This window comes from Platichthys flesus, chromosome 9, assembly GCF_949316205.1.
Source record: "Platichthys flesus chromosome 9, fPlaFle2.1, whole genome shotgun sequence".
NCBI classification, from domain to species: Eukaryota; Metazoa; Chordata; class Actinopteri; order Pleuronectiformes; family Pleuronectidae; genus Platichthys; species Platichthys flesus.
Window position 1 is genome coordinate 13,140,948 of NC_084953.1, and position 20,709 is coordinate 13,161,656.

At 41.2% G+C, this 20,709-nt stretch overlaps 1 protein-coding gene across 2 annotated transcripts; it reads left to right on the forward strand.

Annotated features, from left to right (window-relative positions):
* The first annotated feature begins 1,022 nt into the window (after positions 1 to 1,022).
* On the forward strand, positions 1,023 to 20,670 carry zfr2 (zinc finger RNA binding protein 2). Of its 2 annotated transcripts, none has more exons than XM_062394905.1 (19): positions 1,023 to 1,163; positions 3,538 to 3,787; positions 4,048 to 4,165; positions 4,994 to 5,221; positions 6,144 to 6,478; positions 6,723 to 6,911; positions 7,607 to 7,847; positions 8,654 to 8,838; positions 8,962 to 9,081; positions 9,625 to 9,770; positions 10,211 to 10,337; positions 10,449 to 10,654; positions 11,436 to 11,604; positions 12,804 to 12,978; positions 16,107 to 16,198; positions 16,573 to 16,668; positions 17,001 to 17,112; positions 18,120 to 18,217; positions 18,847 to 20,670. In XM_062394905.1, the coding sequence occupies exons 1-19, from the start codon at positions 1,111 to 1,113 to the stop codon at positions 19,024 to 19,026; spliced, it is 3,120 nt and encodes a 1,039-aa protein (XP_062250889.1). In that variant the 5' UTR covers positions 1,023 to 1,110; the 3' UTR covers positions 19,027 to 20,670. The 2 variants fall into 2 exon arrangements, with proteins under 2 accessions (XP_062250889.1, XP_062250890.1); XM_062394906.1 differs by having other exon boundaries at positions 16,110 to 16,198.
* Positions 20,671 to 20,709: the final 39 nt, after the last annotated feature.

Genomic DNA, 20,709 nt, shown 5'->3' on the forward strand with positions numbered 1-20,709 from the left:
CAGTAGTAACCCCTAGAAGTTTAATAATATGTAAATAGGTTAATTTTATTTTATTTATTTTTGTAATTGTGTGCTGACGCTGAGGCGCTGCCTGCAAAACCCAAGGTCATTTTTTATACTGGCTGTAAGAAAGAGGTGTGCAGATGTTTCCTCTAACACAGAGTGAGGATCTAAAGATGATGCTCGGTCTAAATCTTCTGGCTTCAGAGTCGCAGCCTCTGGTTTGATTTGCATTAGACAGCAACTCGGTGCAAGCGTGACTGACATGCAGCTGATACGGCAGGAGCCTGTGCAGGCGATACGAGAGGAATCACTTGTACTTACTTCCGCCTTCGCTTCGGGATTTACGTATCATAGCCGATCATGGCGTTACGCGTTTTATCTCTTTACATCATGTTACAGACCTGAAATGACACAAACACACAAAACAAGCTCAATGCAGTGGTGCAATGGAACTAAGTACAATTACGTTGTGTACTTAAGTAGGATTTTGAGAGACTTGCATGTAACCTGTTTCATATCACCTGCTTTTAATTTTAACAATTAATATCTTACATACATATGTCTATAATTGCAACAGCAGTATGTGACTTTAGAGCTGAACTCATTTTTCATTCGACAAAATGTAAACACCAAATAATGTAGAGCTGCCAGATATATGTGTTTATGTATCACATTTTGTCAATCCAGGAGAAACAACTTAAATACAATCAGCAGTTTATATAGCTGGATAAAAACACCATTGTGCCATTTAAATATAAAGAGCAGGGGGGAAAAGCGAAAACCAGACAACTACTGTTGTAGCAATACTTTCACTCTCTGTCTCTCATATCTTATTTCTCTCTCTCTCTCTCTCTCTCTTTCAATTCAATTAACTTTTTTTTAATTTCCAATAAACTCTACTGACATTTATATGTGTTGCTAAAGTATAAATAACAATGTAAACAAAAACCACAGTTAAAATAAACTATCTCTCTCTTTCTCTGTGACGTGCTTCCTGTGTGCGCTGGTGTCGCAGGGGCCGACGGGAGGTGAATCATCTTGACGGTCAGCCTCAGCCTCTCTGCTGCTGTCTGCTGTTTCCCCACTGACTGTGCTGGAGATGCCAAGATGGCTGCAAGCAACTATTTCGGCTTCACACATGCCGCCGCCCCTCAGTACAGGTAATTCAAGCGGAGTCTGCCGGTGTCAGCGTGCCCGCGGGGCCCCGGGTGTCAGTGGCGGCCGCGTATCGGCGGTGACTCGGTCAGTGGTGGGGCTTCGCTGCGTGGAGAGGCAGCGTAGCTTTGTTAGCATTAGCTTACTGGGTCGGCAGGGCCGGCGCCTCACGACATGCTGCCTGACATTAGGTGAACCCCGGCTCGGCCTGGCTCGGACAGCTGCTGCCGACGGCCCAGCCCCCTCACCGCTTCTCTTAGCGAGTCAGTGACAGGAGGTGTCAGGCGGCTGCAGCTGTGACCTGCGGCCGGTGGGTGCGGGTGGGAGATGGGGGCTGGCCCTGCTGCTGCCCCTGTGTCTCACTCACTGTGTTTGTTGTGGGTAAATGTTTAATGGCAAGCCGATGTCAACAGGGAGAAACGAGTGAAAGAGCATCGATCAGACTGACAAACATCTGGTCTGTGAGTTTGACAGTCGATCAGAAGTCATTGACAGGTCGGGTGATGTGTAATCACCAAACTCTTCCTCAGATCTGAGCTCATCGAGGACCAGTCTGCAGGATCTGTGCTAACCTCAGTCACTGATTTAACAAAACACCAGATTCCACTGTGTGTCAGTGTGTGGGAGCTGCAGAGCTGCAGTGAGATCTGCAGATGATCCTGAGGAGTCCTTCAAATCCTTCAATCTGACACATCAAATCCAGGAATTCAATGTTTTTGACAATGAACACAGATCATAAAAATGAATAGTACTAAATAGGCTTCCTGTCATTATCAGCATGTCTCTAGCTCTTCAACTTGTAAACAAGTTTCTGTGTCTTTCGCTCTTACTCAATATATTATTTTTGCAGGGCAAAGGCAAGAGGCCACATATTCCTCACTGTAGAACTGTTCACTCATTCAAGAGTCTCTCTTTAATTGTTGTGTGTAGGCTTATGTTAAACCTGGTGCGTCTCATCATACATATTTTCAGTGTTGTAATCACAGCTTACTTTTGGCATATTTACTTAAAAATAGCCAAAGGGAGGTGAAGGTTATTTTATTTCACCCATCTTAGTAATTTTTCGAGTTTTACCCATCCTTTAAAACTGAAGTGCAGAGATACAGTGTATGTGTAAATGTGTTTAAAACCATATGAGAGGAATGATTTATCCAGAAAATGAATTATAAGACAAATTTATCAATTTATTCGATTAAAAAATCCTCAATAACATTTTATGTTGAGAAATACTTATACTGCACGGTATGTAGGACTTCACTGATTCAACGATTAGATCTTAGAAACTCAGTCCGTGCCTACTCGGTATTCACAGACTCGTCCACTCAACGAGTTGATTAAATCACAGGCATTTCTATAGTGGAAGCTCTACAGACAATGCACAGACTTATTGGAAAATGTAATTTATCACTTGTCACTGGTTGTGTGAATTTGTCTGTCTACTATTTTGTACTTGCTTTGGATCCTGGATATTTTTCTGTGATGACGAATCTGCGTTATCACTCTTTTATGACCTTGAGCCATCATTTAATTTTAGCCCACTCATGTTCTTGTCTGTCCTGACACTTGTGGCCTTGCCATTGACTAATGTCTGCATCTTATACCCAACACTAAGTGCAGGACTCACATCTCTTAAACTTCTACCTCCCTTCATTGGCGGCCAGTTGAAATGATTTCTATAGCTCAGTGTGGTCCATCCCACAGTTATATTACAGAGCTGCTAACCCCCTATACTCCAAACTGTAATCTAAGGGTTGAGCCATCAGGGCCCTGAGGCTGTGGAACTGTTTGCCTGTGGAGATTAGACTTGTTAACACTTTGTCAACCTTTCTTAATTTGTCTTGTCTTGTTTAGGTCTGTGCTGTTATATTCCCATGTATTTTTTAAAGAACCTTATTAATGTGTTTAGATAGGTTCTATTAGAAATGTTTTGTTATAAAAATGTATTATTATTTGAAGATATCATGCAGTAAAATAAATTTGTAACAAAACACAAGATTAAACTGAGTTAAAGTGATCCTCCTCACTGAGGCACTGTTCAGTCACTATAAGCCAGTCCTGCTGTTGATTAGCCATCAAGGTTGCTTGTGGATATCATCTAGCAGTTTGTATTAGGGCTTGGTATTGATGTAAGTAACTTTATCACAGATTGCCCCTTTTTTTGTGCTCTTTAAAAAAGCAGGCAAACATAATTTGGGCACAACCTGTGTCCCACAGATAAGAGAGGGATGATGCTGTGAAGTCTCTGTTTGTGTTCTGTTGGACTGTAATGACAGAAAACTATTTTTTTTGCACTAGTGGAGAGTCTCCTCCTGGATAAAGGTTGTAGAGAGTCTGAAGTTTATTGTATTGCTTCTTTTAATTCCCCTCCCTCTCCTTCAGTACTCAGCCTCCCCCGGCCTACTCCCATCCCTCCACAGCAAGTTACAGTGTCCAGCAGGCTCCGACCGTGGCTCATGCAGTGACTGCGTCCTACTCTCCAGCTCCGGTCCAGGCAGCCAGGCCCGTGGTCTCCGCCCCTTACCCTGCTTATCAGACCCACCAGGCCCCTCCTGACTACGCCTACAGGCAGCCGGACCCCCCGGCCCCGCCGCAGCCCACCCCACAGACGTACCAGGTCTATTCAGACACGGTCAGCCTCTCTCTGCTTCCTTCATGAATTCTGCCATTCCCCTGCTCATTGCATGATGTGGTCTTGTGGGTTTGAGTCCTATAATGTGACTTTTAAATGCATTCTACAAATGGCAGAAAGCAACGCATGCACTTTCTGCACCAATTGTCATCACGAAATTCTGACCTTCCGTATTTAAAAGATGATTATGTGCACAGTTAAGATGTTAATTGCAGGTACCTGTTTTTTAATTGGTTTGAATCCTTTTTTGTAATTTCCAGCAAGACAACTACAGTTACGGACGCCCTGCTGCTGTGACCACCTATGACAATAAACAGTACTACCAGACAAGTATAGTCACAGCTCAGAGGGCACCCACAGAGAATTACTACCAGACTGGTGAGTATCTGAACTATCATGTAAAGAAAGGTTCAGTCAATTCCACTGAGTGATAATCAAAAATTCGAATTTCTTCTTAGCCAAACAGCTTTTGTTGATTTCAATGATCTTAGTTTAGTTTTTTGATTTAATCAAGTGACAAGATGATGCAGCACAGAAATGTCCAAATAAACTGAATGTTGTGTCACTATGATACACTTACTCACTAGGCCTGTCACTTCTTAAAAAATCTGGTTTGAAAGAATTTAAAACTAATGCACAATTTGTCCATATGATTTCAAAAACAATCCTACAGTACTAGACAATGAGGTTGAACTGGGTGTCCTAGACACTTTTAGTGCTAAAGACCCTTTAACACTGTGCAATTGTTTGCTGGTTGAAACATTTGTCGGCCGCATGATGATTGGGACTCACTGTGTGACTGCTGCTACCATCCGCAAACCATGAAATTAGGCAGAAAGCATCGGCCAATTTTTTCATGTGAAGATGCAATAAACACACTTTTAAAAGTCGCTCCCAAAATATTGACTAACTAGTGTTCCAGGTGACAGGGTAGAGCATGAGACACACAAACACACTTCGGTCTTGCTGTGGGATTTGTTGGTCATCAGTCTCAGTATTTTTTATTTTTGCACTTAGAAGGGTAATGTGATATGTATGAAATGTGATCTGCGGCTCCACTGGTGGAGAAACCAGGATCCTGCCGGCTCTGCCAAAAAACCTCTGACAGTCCCAGTGGATGTGGTTGAGTTTCAGATCTCTCTGATGCCCTTCCTCTCCACCTCAACTATCTCCCCCTTGCCCTGTCCATCTCTCTCTCTCTATCAGTTGGAGTGAAGAGTGCTTACAGTCCAGCACCCACCACCGTGTACAGCCAGCCTCCTCCTCCCCAGAGGCAGGTAACAGCCCTGAAACCTCTGGCTCCATCCAGCTCTGTGGCCACCACCTACAACATCTACCCAGTGACCACTACTGTCCAGCAGCCCCCCACTCCCATTTCATCCTACACCCTCGGCTCCTCCTTCAGCTCCAGCGTTGCAGCCACTTCCTACTCAGGTAAAAATTAAACGATTAAAGATCATGATATACAATGGTCAAAGGTTACTGGAAATAATTACACATATAAAAGATGACCTGATATACAAAAAAGGCATAAAGGGGAAGAGACATATTTCTTTACATTTTTTGCAAGATTACTTTAATGCCATATTTTACTGTTTCGACAGGAAAATAAGAGTTAAGGCACCCTGTATGCACTTCTTTCGACACAGCTTGTCAAGTCTTTGGGTTCTTTTTGAAAAAGTCTTCTAGTTCTTGGACTTGCATGCACTGCGCTGTTGAGGTCTATCCACAGATTTTCCATGGTCCTAAGGTCGGGGCTGGGGCCATGGCAAAACTCTCTCCTGATCTAGTCCAATGTGGATTTTTAGGAATGTATGAGGATTATTTTCCTTCCCAGACAGTTTGATGTTAGTCAGAATTTGTTTAGTATTTACTCAAGTCCTTTCCTCCCTCTACTAGTGACATTTTCCAGTGCCACTGGCTGCAACACAAGACCAAAGCATGATCGATTCACCTTGTTCTTCACAGATTGCAAGGTTTTCTTTCATGAAATTCTGCACCCTTCTTTCGTTGACTTATTGCAGCTAGAAAGTTTAAATTTAACTTCATTGGTCCGTATGACTTGTTTTTTAGCTTTTCCTTTGCAAACTTTTGATGCAGAATTTTTTGCTGAGGATGCAGGAAATCCTTCCTTCAAATGACTGACATGATTCCATCATATTTGTACAGGTGTCGCTGCACAGTAGAGCAGTGCACCACCACCACCAGCTTCTTGCAGGAGTTGCATTAGCTGTTCTCTACCGACAGATGTGTTGGTTTTCCACACCTCAGCTTGAAGACCTCTACATTTCTTGTTAATTAATAATGTCCAATAACTCTCTGTCCTCACTCTCTTCCTCTACCTTCTCACCTTCAGGCCTAAGCTACTCCAATTATGATACAACTGGCTACACCTCCACATCCACCCCCTCCTATTACCAGCCGGCCCAGCAGACTCTCGCCCAGCCGCAGCCTCCACTACAGCAGCTTCAACAGCCACAGCAGCCCAAGGCTCAAATCCAGCCTCCGCTCAAGCAACTCACAAGCTCATCCTGGAGCAACTCAGGGAGCAACATGGTCACAGCCCTGGCAGGAAACGCCTACAAAAAGCCAACATTTCACCAAAACAAGCTGCAGAAACCCAAAGGGCCTCCAAAGCAACCGCAGCTCCACTACTGCGACATTTGCAAGATCAGCTGTGCAGGCCCTCAGGTAAGAGATTAGAAATGAGGTGGATTTAACAAGATTTTATTTGTAAGGGTCTTTATAACAGGGCCATTCTGTTGTGCATAAATGAGCAGCAAAAGACATAAACTAATAAAAAAGGATCTCAGATCAGAGCACATGGTGGATTGTCTCTTTAATGCTTCGTATCATCACTTGCCTGAGAGAATTGTATTGAATTATTTCATCAACCTGACAAAAAGAAAGTTAACTGGTGTGATTCCTGCACCAGACATACCGGGAGCACCTGGAGGGTCAGAAGCATAAGAAGAAAGAGGCAGCCCTAAAGTCTGGGGGACAGTCGGGGGCCACGAACGGGCCCAGGGGGGTCCAGACTCAGCTTCGTTGTGAGTTATGCGACGTCTCCTGCACTGGAGTGGATGCCTACGCCGCCCATATCCGTGGGGCCAAACACCAGAAGGTAAGTTGTATTTACCTGCTTTTACTTTCCCAACAATTAGTATTACTATTTCAAATATTACTTATAATTTAAACCATGTTATTTTACCACACTGCGGCATAGGTTGTTTGCACAATGAAAATATGATGGAAGTAGTGACTGCACACCAGAGAAAATCCCTGTGGTTAAATGCTCTAAATGCAAGGCAAGAAAACGTTTAGCTAAAAGCATGATGTGAGGACTCATTGATCTACTGCTGTTTGTGTCGCGTGTCTGCAAACTTAACATTTTCACACAATAACATCTTGCACAGTTCAGTAACACAACCAACATATTTAGTTCATTCAAAATGCGACATTTGTCAATTGAGCTCTAAGAGATTCCAGCAGGAGAAACTTCTCAGACTTGTTGGAATAAGTCTCATCATCATCTTACTCATTTGTATTTATGTTAATTTAGCTTGGGTCATTACACATGCTCCGCTGCTACAGAGAAGATTGACTGTGTGTGTGTGAGAGAGAGAATACTAATCATGATCTCTAGAAAACAGGCAGCTGGAGAAGAACCTCGGAAGCTTTTTTTAGATGACGTGTACTCATGTGATGTCTGTCAGAGTCTAAGGACAAAACCTCCCTGAGGGAACTGCGATGGGATTAAATATCAGCAGCCTTAAATGGACGTATCTCCCTCTGTCTCCCTTTGTCATTCCTGGAAAGGTGGTGAAACTTCACACCAAGCTTGGCAAACCTATACCTTCCACTGAGCCTGTGTTGGTGAATTCTGCTCCAGTCGTCACAACCTCGATAGCTGGGAAACCTCCAGTCCCCACCTCCACCCCTGCCTTGGCCTCAACCACTTCCACTCCCGCTGCAACACCAAAACAGGTGTCTGTACACGCCATGGCTAAAACTGCACCACCGGTCAGGAGAGCAGCTCCTTCCAAAATAACTGTCATTTGTAAGTTTGGTGATTACTCATGTAGATAAATAGAACTGGTTTTCCCCCGATCCAGTTTATTTGTTTGGGATTACTCCCCGCTCCACTATCAGGATTTAATAGTATTAACCTGCATAACAGAGATGCTCAGTGCACACGTGGCCCAATCTAAAGTCGAAATAAATACTTATAAGACATACATTTGGCATCTGTGTCATCGCTGTCGAAAAGTGTGAAAATGTCGAGATTGAACAAATTGTTGTTTTCTTTACCCTAGAATGGGCCCTTTATATTTAAATACTTTATATTTAGAGGTAGTGAGTCCTCTCTAAGAAGGCTGCCATGTTTTTTTTTCGTCCAAACTGGACAAACTAAACACCTTTTGCATATAAGGACAATTCAAGGTTACCACAGGTTCTCTTTCATGTTTGGAAGGGGAGGGTGAGGGGAGGGGAGGGGTATTCAGCTGAAACATGCATCCGAAATCACTAGATTCTACACACTGAACCTTTAAATAGAAGCTCTTACTGAAGTTCAGAGGCAGTTTTCAGAAAAACTAAAGCCCTTTTTTAATATTGGTCTCTTAATAAATGCACTTATAAAATAAGTAATTTCCTGTACTCAAAATCAGGATTCTTGGATTTTAAGACGTTGGATAGTTAATTCCAATTGATAAACCATATTTCTAAATGTATCGATCTGCAAAAGAACTAGAAATATAAAGTATAAGTTGGATGTTAACAGGTTTTGTTTTACTTCAAATTCATGGGCAGTTAGAATACCTGAAATTGAACTCTCTGATCTGTAATGTCTTGTCTTCCTCGCAGCCACTAAGCCTGTCAGCACTCCAGCTGTGACACTACCAGTTGTAGCAGCGGTGGTGCCTGCGAAGGTGGAGGTGCCCAAAGTACATTCAATTCAGAAGTATGAGTCTCAGAGTGATGATGAGGATTTCGACAAAGAAGGTGGCCTCGGTGACATCCAGCCAGTGGGACACGACTATGTAGAGGAGGTGTGCAGGAAAAATTCATCACAATTCCTACTTTGATGTAGTCTTTTGTGTATCAACTCCTCTGCGTCACTCACACCTCCTGCACAATTCTGTATTCACCCCCAACTGTCTTGTCTTATTCAGGTTCGTAACGACGAAGGAAAAGTGATTCGATTTCACTGTAAACTGTGTGAGTGCAGCTTCAACGACCCCAATGCTAAAGACATGCACCTGAAGGGAAGAAGGCACAGACTGCAGTACAAGGTGAGAAAGTCTCACTGAGCCGAGATCCTGTCTGACTGGGTACCCAGAGCGATAAGCAGTCATGAGGAAGGATGAGATGCTTGAGGTCCTCTTGAGAGTGGAAAGCAACAGAACAAGGCAGTTCAGATATTATCTGCAGTCTTAAGATTCTATATGTAATCGGAGCTGCCCCATGGGGGGGTTGGGTACATTCTCACCCACACCCAAATGGCAGGTGTTGTGTTCTGGCAGAAGGATTTCTCCCATTGCTGCTGATGGCGAGCTTGACTATGAAAGACAAAATACTCAATAAATATATTTTATGTTATAATGAGAAGTGTTTAAATCTTTCCGGATCATTATGAAACTGTGGTGAGACCAATAAGACTATGGTGGACTGTCACAGGCTAGACCAGTGATTCCGAAATGGTGTGCCTTGGGATTTTGAAAGATCGGTTCAATATCACTTGTGTGGGATTGCCAAGACACCGGGGTAAGATCCCATGTCGACTGTCACATTACATTCGTCTTACATATTCTCTCCTCTTCTCTGTGTCTCTGTAGAAGAAAGTGAACCCAGAACTTCCTGTGGAGATCAAGCCCAGTAACCGGGCCAGGAAGCTGCAGGAGAGCAAGCTGAAGAAGCAGAAGCAGAAGGCGGTGCTGAAGAGACAGAGGGACGACGAGCAGCGCTGGCACATGGAGATGAGGTCAGAGGCCAGAGATCTTAGTCAGAGACTCAAACTCAAAAACAAGGTTTCCTTGGTAAACATAGAACAGACTAACAGGGGAAATATGAGGAAGATGCATCATCGGGTAATATTAGCAGAGGGGAAGCTTGTAAAGTTCATCAGCTGACAGAGGTCACCACTTCAAGAAGTTTCCTGTATTTACAACATTGTTTATATCAGGCCTGAGTCATAGTTCTTCTCTTACAAGAAAAACAAATCTTATAACTTTAGACTCTCTGCAGCTAAAGCATGTTTTGACAAATTACCCTTTTGTATCATTTCCTTTAGATAAGAAAATTCTTTCAGAAAAGTACTTTGATGGACTCTTGTGTACTTTTCATGATAAACATGGTATTTCCCTGTGGGAATAAACAACATTTAAATGAACTGAATGCCATTTAAATGTTTCTCTCCTGCAGGCGGTATGAGGAGGACATGTACTGGAGGAGAATGGAGGAGGAGCAGATGTACTGGGGGGAGCAGAGACGCAGGATGGCTCCTCCACCACTAATGAGCCGCCCTGGTATGCCGGTGCCCCCTCTACTGGTGAGCTCCGGAACTTCACTTCTCTTTTTATTTTTAAACACAATAATAGATATGAAATCTAACTTTCACTGAGACAGAGGGGTGATCATGTATTCTCCCCTCTCCCTTAAGACGTGCGTGCGTCGGCCTGACTCCCCTGATGACCGCCACATCATGGCCAAGCACTCCACCATTTACCCAGTGGAAGACGAGCTACAGGCCGTTCAGAGGATTGTCTCCCACACGGAGAGAGCCCTAAAGCTGGTGTCTGACTCCCTGTTGGAGAAGGGGACGCCAGTTGTTGCTCCTGCTGCTTCTGAAGAAGGAGACGATAAAAGGTAAAATGTGACACAAAATACACACATCTTAGCTTGATGCTGCTTTCTTGTGATGGTAGATACAGAGCAAAATCATCTCCATTTATATTTAGAGTGTAAATATACACTGATTCACATTTTTTCCAACAACCACTGTGAATGTTTAATTGATGTTTAATCGATTCCTCTGCATGCGCCTGAGTGAATGATATTAAAGTTACAACACCAGTAGGAACAACAATGATTCAGTTTTAGGATTCATATCAGTACATTTCCAGCACATTGTGCTGGAAATTTCCAGCACATTTCCAGCACATTTCCAGCACATTTTTCCAGCACATTGTAAAAATACTGTGACAGCACTAAAAAAAAGATATTTTTGTTCACTTTCAGCTTGATATGAAATTTTAATTTAGTGTTTGTTCTCCACTAGGAATATTGATAAAAACAAAGACTGGGATTGTTTACGCCTAAAAGCTCTTTTGTTGTCTTGACTTAACCAAAGAGCTGCACTGAGATGCAAGACTATCAAATATGAATGCAGAATGTGTGGTCAGGCAAAAATAGAAGTCATGCATTAATAAAATGTTCATTATGACTCTGTGTTTAGACAAAGAGCTATCACGTTGCTACAAATGCAACTGATTTAGTCGGTGGTCAAAGTTGACTCATGTCTGTATGGATAATTTTCTACAAATAGGGATTCACAGAAAATCTGCTGAAGTTCACCTCAAGATATAAGATAAGACATTCAAATGTCAAACCAGCCATGCAAGCCCTTACTCTTTTTTTCCTCTGAAAGCGCTGAGAATTCAGCCCGGCTGCTAAAAGGTGTGATGAGGGTTGGCATCCTGGCCAAAGGCCTGCTGCTTCGTGAGGACCGAAACGTGGAGCTCATCCTTCTGACTGCTCAGAAACCCACAATCTCTTTACTGACAAACATCAGCAAACAGCTGCCCAAGGAACTAGCGGTAAGATTACCTCATCAGGACCCTGAAAGTCACTGTTTTCCTCTTTCCATGCTGTGTATGAGGTTGTGGAAGGGGGGGTTGTATTAAATTAAATACATTTCTCAACCCTGACTTTCCCACATTGAAAGTTTTATCTTAAATTTTAAGATTAACAATCAGTGGGTTCATATAGAAAAACTCCAAAATAAAGATCCTTTGGAAAATAGAACCTGGTGCAGTAGATAAAAAGAGGAACGTGTTCTGCATCATGCATCGCCTCATGACTTGTGTCATGGGAGCAGGATTTTAAGGGACTGGGAGATGACAGGGTTCCGTAACAAAGAGAATGGAAACAAGAAGTTCTTACAATGAAAGCAACTAAAATGTATTATTTGAATGTTGTGATGAAGTAACTTCAGTTTTATCAGCCAGGACCAAACCAGAAAAACCCCAGGACTTCCTTCATGCTTTTTGGGTTCATTTGCTCCAGCAGTTCATTTACCATTAGTGAACATGTGAGAATCTCCCCAGAGGCCTGAGCTGTTTGTTCTCCAAATCCAATGAATTTTTGAAAATGATGACAATGAATCTTTTCCATAGTAGACTGTTGACTGCTCAGTTGTTAAGGGATATACATTCCACATGTTTCTTAGTATCAAGATCTCTAAACTAAAGCTACTTACTTTTATTAAGATATTATATCTTAAATGTGTGGATTCCATATTTGGGTGATTTTTTTTTTCCATGTTCACAAATGACAAAACTGCTGGAAAGGAGAATCATTTGAATTTCTATTTAGGGTCCACAGAAGAGGTTTGGTATCTACATACAAGGTTGTGCAGTGTTTTAATTCCTCACTCTTCCTCCCTCCTATTTCCGCTGTAATGAGTGTTTCATTAAGGGTGCTTTTCGCTGATCTTTAGATTTACTGCCTGGTTATGACACCTGAATCCTACAGAGTGAGTTGGGGATTTGTTTTTCTTTAACTGCCCCCCTATCGTCTTAAACCTAACTATAGCAAAGACATTGTTGAGAAATGATATTGTTCTCGTTAGTGACCCTGTTTGAATAAGGGAAACTATGATCCCATCCTCAAGAGAAAGAAAACCCAGGGTTGAAAACACCACAGTACTGCCCTGTAACCCAAACAAGGCTATTCTCTGCCCCAACACCCCTCCTCCTCTGTAGTGAGTAATCCCAAGTGTCCTTTTAACCGGCAGACATTTTCTGAAGATCAGTATGAGGTGCAGGCTCACCCCGAGGAGGCGAACATCGTCATATTTTCAAGCAAGGAGCCCAAAATGCAGGTGACCATTTCTCTCACCTCGCCGCTGATGAGGGAGGACCCTGCTTCTGAGAAGGACAAGCAGGCAGAAGGAAAAGCGGCTGAGAAAGGTTAGAGAAGCCAAAGCTTTCAGTACCAGACAACCAACTGTCAGCAATGTGTGTAATACACTATATATACATATATATATATATATATATATATATATATATATATTACTTGCTTCCTCTCCACCCATTAGCAGCAAAAGTTTAGGCTTATAACCCCAAAAATTAGAAGTGGGACTTTAACTAAGCCCACATTTATTTATTTTTTTCTATAACCCCTAAAATAAGAACAACTTGCATATTCATTTGTCCCACTCTTTTCATTTCCCCCCATTTTTTGCAGTTACACTAGATCCCAATGTCTTTACTTTCCACATCATGGGAATCAAAAGCCGGGCTCTCCGACCTTTCTATGCCACGAGGGTGTGTTTATTTCATGAACACACGCTCAGAAAAATCCTTTGGACTGAAGTGATGGTCAATGTTCAGATAATGCCCAGGGATGGAATTACTCTAAATGATGAACTATTTGAAAATAGATTTTTTTTAGAAGAGAAAAGTCTTGTTACTCGTTACTTTGTTGCATTTTTGCGATGATACCTACGAGGGGATTTTGAGGTCCAACGACTTCCCGTTCCTTTGTCTCTCATCCCTGCAGCATACTGTGGCATTATCAACAACAAGGTGTTGGAGTGTCCTCACAATGATCAAGACCACAAAAGTCACAAAATGACTGTAAATCCATTGCTCTTTTTTCCCTCATTTAGAAGTTGAGGGAATTTCCAACATCATTGTGTCGCAAACACTCCTCCTCCTGCTCCAACCACTGTCAGCAATATGATGTCATGTGGAAAACATGGTAGCAATGTTTTTCTGTGGCCTCTTGTCTTTTTATATTTTTACATTTTGTTTGGGTTTGTTGATCAGTTCCCCAATTCTGTATCAGCAGACCTAGGCAAGCCGAAGGCTGATCTGAAGACCACACTTGTACACATACCACTAAGAATAGAAAAGTTAAAGCAACCAGGTAGCCCATGTTTCTTAAGCTTTTCAGAGCAGGAAACCCTTCTGGATTCATCGTTAGAGGGACTCAGTGAAAACTCCCTGCTCGGAGAGGCATGATAAATATGGGTCTTTGATTCTAAGTGGTATGGTAGTGTAGACTTCAAACAAGTGACTTTGTTTTTGTGATGCATTTCCCCTGTAAGAAAGCTAATATCCTCTGGTGTTGCTGCAGTTGTAGCGAACATGGAAGTGTGGAAAGCCCCAAGGCTGATGTTGTGTAATATAACCTTAGCAGTCACCAGAGACCACACACTGAATGTTTGGACAAACCTGTTATTAGTCATTTATAGATGAGCAGTCTTGTTTTTTGTCTGTAATCTGTCCACAAACATTTTTTTATAGTCATTTCTAAATCCAGCATAGACTTGGCATTATTTTTTAATTCTTTGTTTTTTAGTGTCACAAATTTTGCCTAGGCTTTGACCCATTGTGTTGAATAGATTTTACTTCACTTTAACTTGTTTGCTTTTTTAATGAAATGTACTTTAAAGGATAGGCAAAACATTTTCCAAGCTTGTCTTGAAATCATAGCCAGTTTTTATTGAAACAGGTTTTGATAGATGTTCATACTGGTCATTTATGGATCTTTTCCTAATGCGATTTCAATGGAAGTGACAAAATCCAGGGCCTTTTCTTTTCTGCATGAAGACATCACCCTTTTTATCTGAATGAATCAGAAAGAGCCTTCAGTTGTCTGAGATCAGCTTTTTTAGGAGTTACAATATTTTTATTTTAAATTTCCTGTAGTTCATATTAATATTCTTTCCCAACGGGGCATTAGTAAAACCCAAAGTATACATTTTATAAAAAAATTGTCTAGGCAATTTGTACATTATTCCGGAGTGACTGGTCAAAAATAACTCAAAACAGCATGGATGGATTTTCATTAATAATGTTACTTTACTACTTGAGGTTGTTTTTCCTTATGCATAACCCCTGAGTTGTTCGTCCAGAGATTGGGTTTAGTCTGTACGCTTGTTGCATGAACACGCACAACAAAAGCGGTATCCACTGAGTTCATCCCCCATCACTTACAATGAAAGGTCATTATGAAGGGATCTCTTTGTGGCCAGTATTGTTTAAAGGCAAATTTGAAAAAATGTGAATCTATCCTTTAAAATATGGAGAGCGGTGTCTTCACTCCTGTGCCTTTATCTGCTATTTGACGGTTCATTTTTTGATGAGTATCTACAGAAAGTCCATGGTTCAGTTGTTAAATTCTCCCAAGTGGCAGCTGAGACATTTTGGATTCATTGTAAAATGTCTGTGAAAGTCGCTCATACAAAGAAGAGGTTCAGATGCAAAATAGAGGAAATCCAAAAGTTGAATTTGGAGTTTATTGAAGGGGAAATTCTAACTTACTGTGAAAACTTGTGGGGACATGTCCATGATGAAGCCTTTAGTAAATTCTGAACTGGAAACAATATCATGAGGGATGAAATTCATTATGATAAATCAGGAAATGAGCTTGATATATATATACATTTGAAACGCCTTTCTCATAAAGACATTTTGACTTGCGAAAACAGAGTTAAGTGCAGGTGTAACTAATAACATTATAAATGGCCCCAATAAGCTCAGTGAACAAACATGGTCTGTTCTTCAGCTCTGACAATAAAACACACACAATGAACAAGGACATTATCAAAGTTATTGGTTACACCAGAGGTTTGACATGTGAAAATGTCTTTCCAGAGAAAGTTTACGTCTGTACCATGTTCACCTTATCTTCCCAACCAATTAAATGGGGATAAGTGTCTTTAATCTAAACTAACCACCTTTTGAATGCATTGGATTCCTTCTTTTTTGCATGTATCTATAACCTTCCACTCCCAAAAGAAACACACTTATGCTAATTTACGTTTTCTTAGCTAAGAGACTCTAGTCTTCCTCATTTTATGGTCACATACTTTTTCTTTCATATCTTACCCTTGTTTTGTTTTTTTCACCAAAGAACCAAAAGTTTCTTAGGATTCGAGGAAATGTCTGGTCACACCAAATACACATGCTTATCCAGTGGCTGAGTGTACATCAGCAGTATCAACACTTATTATGCGCTGCAGTCGTCATTTGAGTTGTGCTGTATTTTTGACTGTAAGTAATGAGTCAGTACATGTTGTATCCAGCAGATGTGGCTGAGAAGGATCCTCCTGATCTTCTGAATAAGAGGAAATGTCTGGAATACCTGGCAGCGCTCCGTCACGCCAAATGGTTTCAGGTAAATGCATCACAAAGCCGTGTCTCTTACAACCAGAAAACTCAATGAGAAAATATTGTTGTTTATACAACATGAATAAGACGTTACTGGGAAAGTTATTTCAATCATTGTGTGGCAGCTGTTAGTTCACATGTAATATAAAAAAAAAACAAGAGTGTAAATTGCACAAAATGTCCAAAACTGGCAGATTTTAGTTTGGTTTAGAATCTCTATTTACAAAGCAGGATATATTCTACAGTTGAATCCTATATAATACTTTCCAATTTAAACTTTCACTCACCTTTTATAAGTTTAATCATATTTTTTTATTTTCACAATTTATTCTCTATCTTAACAAAAGCCTTTTTATTATTTGATTGCTGTTATTTCTGAAGGCTCGAGCCAATGGGCTGCAGTCCTGTGTGATCATCATTCGGCTGCTGAGAGATTTATGTCAGCGGGTTCCCACCTGGGCGAAGCTGCCCAGCTGGGTAAGTGCGTCACTTGTCTCTTATGTTTTGTCTATTTATAATATATATATATTGTAACTTGTCTGTATTGTGTTCTGTTTATTGGCATAAACGCCAATAAGTGAAATGATGCGGCTCATGTTGTATCACCCTTGTAACAGCTTACCCAGAGCAAGGACTCTACTTCATTTTTAATGCATTAATTCATACATGCATCTTATGTAAGGATACGCCGTGAGGACACCAAATGTCCTCCTCACATAGTGTTTTCAAACAAGAGTCAAGACATGGAAAACTTGCATTATTTATAAGCAACCTGAATCATACCAGTATCTCTCTGTGTTTGCCTTCAGGCGATGGAGCTGCTGGTGGAGAAGGTGATCAGCAGTGCTTCAGGTCCACTGAGCCCGGGGGAGGCCATGCGCAGAGTCCTGGAGTGCATCTCCACAGGCATCTTGCTGCCAGGTCAGACAAGTTGAATGAGATGGGCAAACACAGATTATTTTATACATGTATCAGTAAACTGACATTTGAGCATTGAGATAATGCTGAAATAAACATCAAGGTTTTACCTAAATATGAGTCATAGTGCTTCTATCACATAGCTCTGACGTGATAGTGATTTGGAATAAGAGAGATTTCAACTCAATTGTACAACTGAATTGACGTGAGTCACGGTGTCATCACACCGCTTAGATCAGAGGATATGATGGAAATCACCCAAACACTTCAAAAAGGGGACAAATTATCACAAATCATCCAAAACAAGTTTCCACAGCAAATTACCTAGAAAGAAGTGAATGTACTAACCAGTGAATATGGCAACACTGCTATGCTTCACACAACTTCTGCATTTGATGATGTGTCAAACAGCTGGTATAACTTTCAAGACAATATTTCTTGTACCATTTCATTTAGTTGGAAAATCAAAAGCAGCTATAAGACAGTAAAGGTCCAGTGTGTAAGAATTAGGTGAAAGGGAACCATCGGCAGAAATTTAATATAAAATGATCCTATTGGTGTTTCACTACTGTGTTTCATCTAACGGGTACGAATTGTTTTTTTTCTTTCCTCTCGAATGGTCCCTGTACATTTAAATACTTTATATTAACATCAGTAACAGGTCCTCTCTACGAAGGCCGCCATGTTTTTTTGCTTTTTTTACAGTAGCCCAAACTGGACAAACTAAACACCTTATGAGTATTTACGACAAATGAAGTCTACCACAGGCTCTCTAACATGTTTGGAAGGGGAGGGTGAGGTCAGGAGGATTCAGCTGCATATGCAACTTCACCACTAGATGTCCCTAAATTCTACTAACTGAACCTTTAATTCACCATTTTTTGCCACTGCTGTAGTAAACGGAAAACTTGAATATGAGGAACAGCTTTGTTTGGAATAGGTCTGTATTGAAATCTTGTACAAAGTTTTGACTTGGTCTTATTTGCTTGTTTTCTTGTCCTCTCACTCAGACGGACCGGGGTTGATGGACCCCTGTGAGAATGAATCAACAGATGCTTTGGGAACCATGATGCTTCAAGACAGAGAGGACATAACGGCCAGTGCACAGGTACCATTACACACCCCATTTATACCATGGCCTGAATTTGATTGGTTCAGAAGTGTGGGTTACTTTTGAGTAACCAGGTCGTTTAACCTGCAACATGTTTCGCCTTGAGTCAGTCACCTGAAAAAAAACCAGCTCGGTTTGATATTTGTGTGAATATGGACGTGCAAATTGAGAGACAGTGCGGTGAAAGACTTTTTAAAATAATGTTAGCAATAGTGAAACTGTAGAGTGAGTGTAGAGCTGCAGACAGGAGGAGGAAACTGGAGGAAACGAGACTGAAACTGAAAAGCTAATTTAAGAGCTGTGTCTCAGGAAGGTGTGAAAAGGAAATGGCGAGTTCAAAGTACTATATATAATCATGTTTTAAATAGAAAAACAGATTAGTTATTTATATGGGATATATATATAATTGTAATTATTTAGTAGGTGTAAGCAAGATAATCAAATAAAATTGGACAACTTGTTGGGTATTACAGCTCACTGGTTTTACATTTAAATGCACCATCTTTTCCCTGTGTTTTGTGTCACTATGCACTGTCAGTTGTCAAATTTAAATACCCAAGTTTCTTAAGAAGAAATATGTGGCTCTACAAATACACATTTCCCATCTCTGTTTTCTTTGGTTTCAGCACGCTCTGCGGCTGCTCGCGTTCCGTCAGATCCACAAGGTCTTGGGCATGGAGTCCCTGCCCGCGTCCAAGGCCAGTGCTCGCAACCGCAAACGTCGACGGGACGTCAGCGACATGGGGGAGGTGGAGGGAGAGGGGGAGGGCAAAAAAGACAAGAAGGAGGAGGCAGAAAGCGCTTGACCCCTGCTTCCCAGAGCGGAGGCGTCTGCTAGTTTAGAGACTGGTACAGTGTCACAACTCTAAAATGTTCCTATCTTGAAAACAATCCTAACACGCAGCTATACACATATGAATATAATTGACACTACATGTTACATGTCTGCTCTTGAATAATTAGGAATAGTGTGTTGGAGGAAGAGGACTGAAGTTTGAGAATCTATACCGCAAATCCTTCCTCCCGTGTCGTGATTTCCTGCAGATGTCGTGTGTCTGAAACTTTGCAGAGAAAATTGGCTCCGTTAAAGAAAACGCATCCTGAAAGTTACTGACAGCATCATTCCATTTTAGTATAATTGCACAAGTACTGACCATCACTCCCTTGTTTATTCACAATAGTGATAGCACTACAGTTGTTCTGTTTTCTATGATATTAGAGCCTCTGCTATTATTACATCAGAAGCACCTTATGCTTTATTTTCAGAGTTTGAACTCTACTGCTCTTTAGGCCAGTTCAATATTAACATCTTGACAAAAGTCATGAGTCACTGAACAGATGTCGGTGCATGACTCCTGTAAACTGAAATGTGATTTTTAGCTGGTTTCTTTTTCAAATCAAAGGATGAGGGTTTAAGCTGATGAAGCTGTGAGACCATCGAAGACTGACTGTTCAGACCTGGTTCCAACATCCGCGATCCCGTCACAACAGAGCCATGTTCAGGAACACTTACGTTAATGTGATGTTCTTTGTGCCGGAGTTGACTCATTAGTAATAAAAGAGGGCGGTGCTGTTGAACGACCTTCTGAACTCTTCACACCCTCTCCTGTAAAGCTTTATCAACATTTCCTCCTGATGTGCTTTGAAAACCTGAAAGAAATTTGACTGAAGAGTGTTTAAATGTAACCAAAGGCCCCGCTCCACTTGGATCCAGAATAAGGACTCGACTAAAATCCCCCCCCCCCCCCCCGTAAATGCGTCGGAGAAGTTTTTATCAGAAATCTACAAAGACACACAAGCTCTGCTTCGTGCAACATCCCCCATGGGTTCTTTTTTTCTTCAAAGGTCACACTGAAGAGTCAGTCTGTCTGGGAGGAGAGCGAGTGTTACGTTGCACAGTCTGTAGCATGCTGAGAAAATGAAGCACTTAAAAAATGGCAGTGTTACTGTTTGCAGCCATGATCTTGTCATTGAAATAATATGCCTAGTAATCTTTTTTTCTTCCACAGTCTGGTTAGCAGAAAAGAGAAGCTTTAGTCATAAAAATGAGACTGAATATCTACTGTAATGAAAAACTAAATTAGTGCTAGACTTTGATTTTCTTCCTTGTGCCTGCATCCTGTGGTGTGTAACAGAAGAAGGAGTAAAGAGGAACATGTTTTTTCGTTTGTCTGGTTAACATTGTAAAGATTTTATTTCACACAGATGTAGGACAGGGAAGAAACGGTTGCACAGACCCGAAGGCTAAAAAGTTGATGCGAGAGATTTATTGTGCCGTTTTAAGTTTGATTTTCATTTAAGAGTATCATATATATAAGTATTGCTTATTTTATTTCTAAAGATTATTTTGTATTGTTGAAACAAAAAGCGTGAACAGTTGCTGTCCTTTTATTTGAATGTCTTTGTAGTGTTGCCTAAAATTGAGGGAGGACATATTAAAACACTTTTAACTCACTTTGTTTCCTGTGTTTTTGTTTGGGTGTGTTTTC

What these genes read in the sequence shown, in the direction of transcription:
- zfr2 (XM_062394905.1), top strand. Translation starts at nt 1,111, where the DNA reads ATGGCTGCAAGCAACTATTTCGGCTTCACACATGCCGCCGCCCCTCAG. An exon ending in CGCTGGCACATGGAGATGAG is followed by an intron (nt 9,771 to 10,210) that starts GTCAGAGGCCAG and finishes TCTCTCCTGCAG; the next exon opens with GCGGTATGAGGAGGACATGT. An exon ending in AGCTGCCCAAGGAACTAGCG is followed by an intron (nt 11,605 to 12,803) that starts GTAAGATTACCT and finishes TTTAACCGGCAG; the next exon opens with ACATTTTCTGAAGATCAGTA.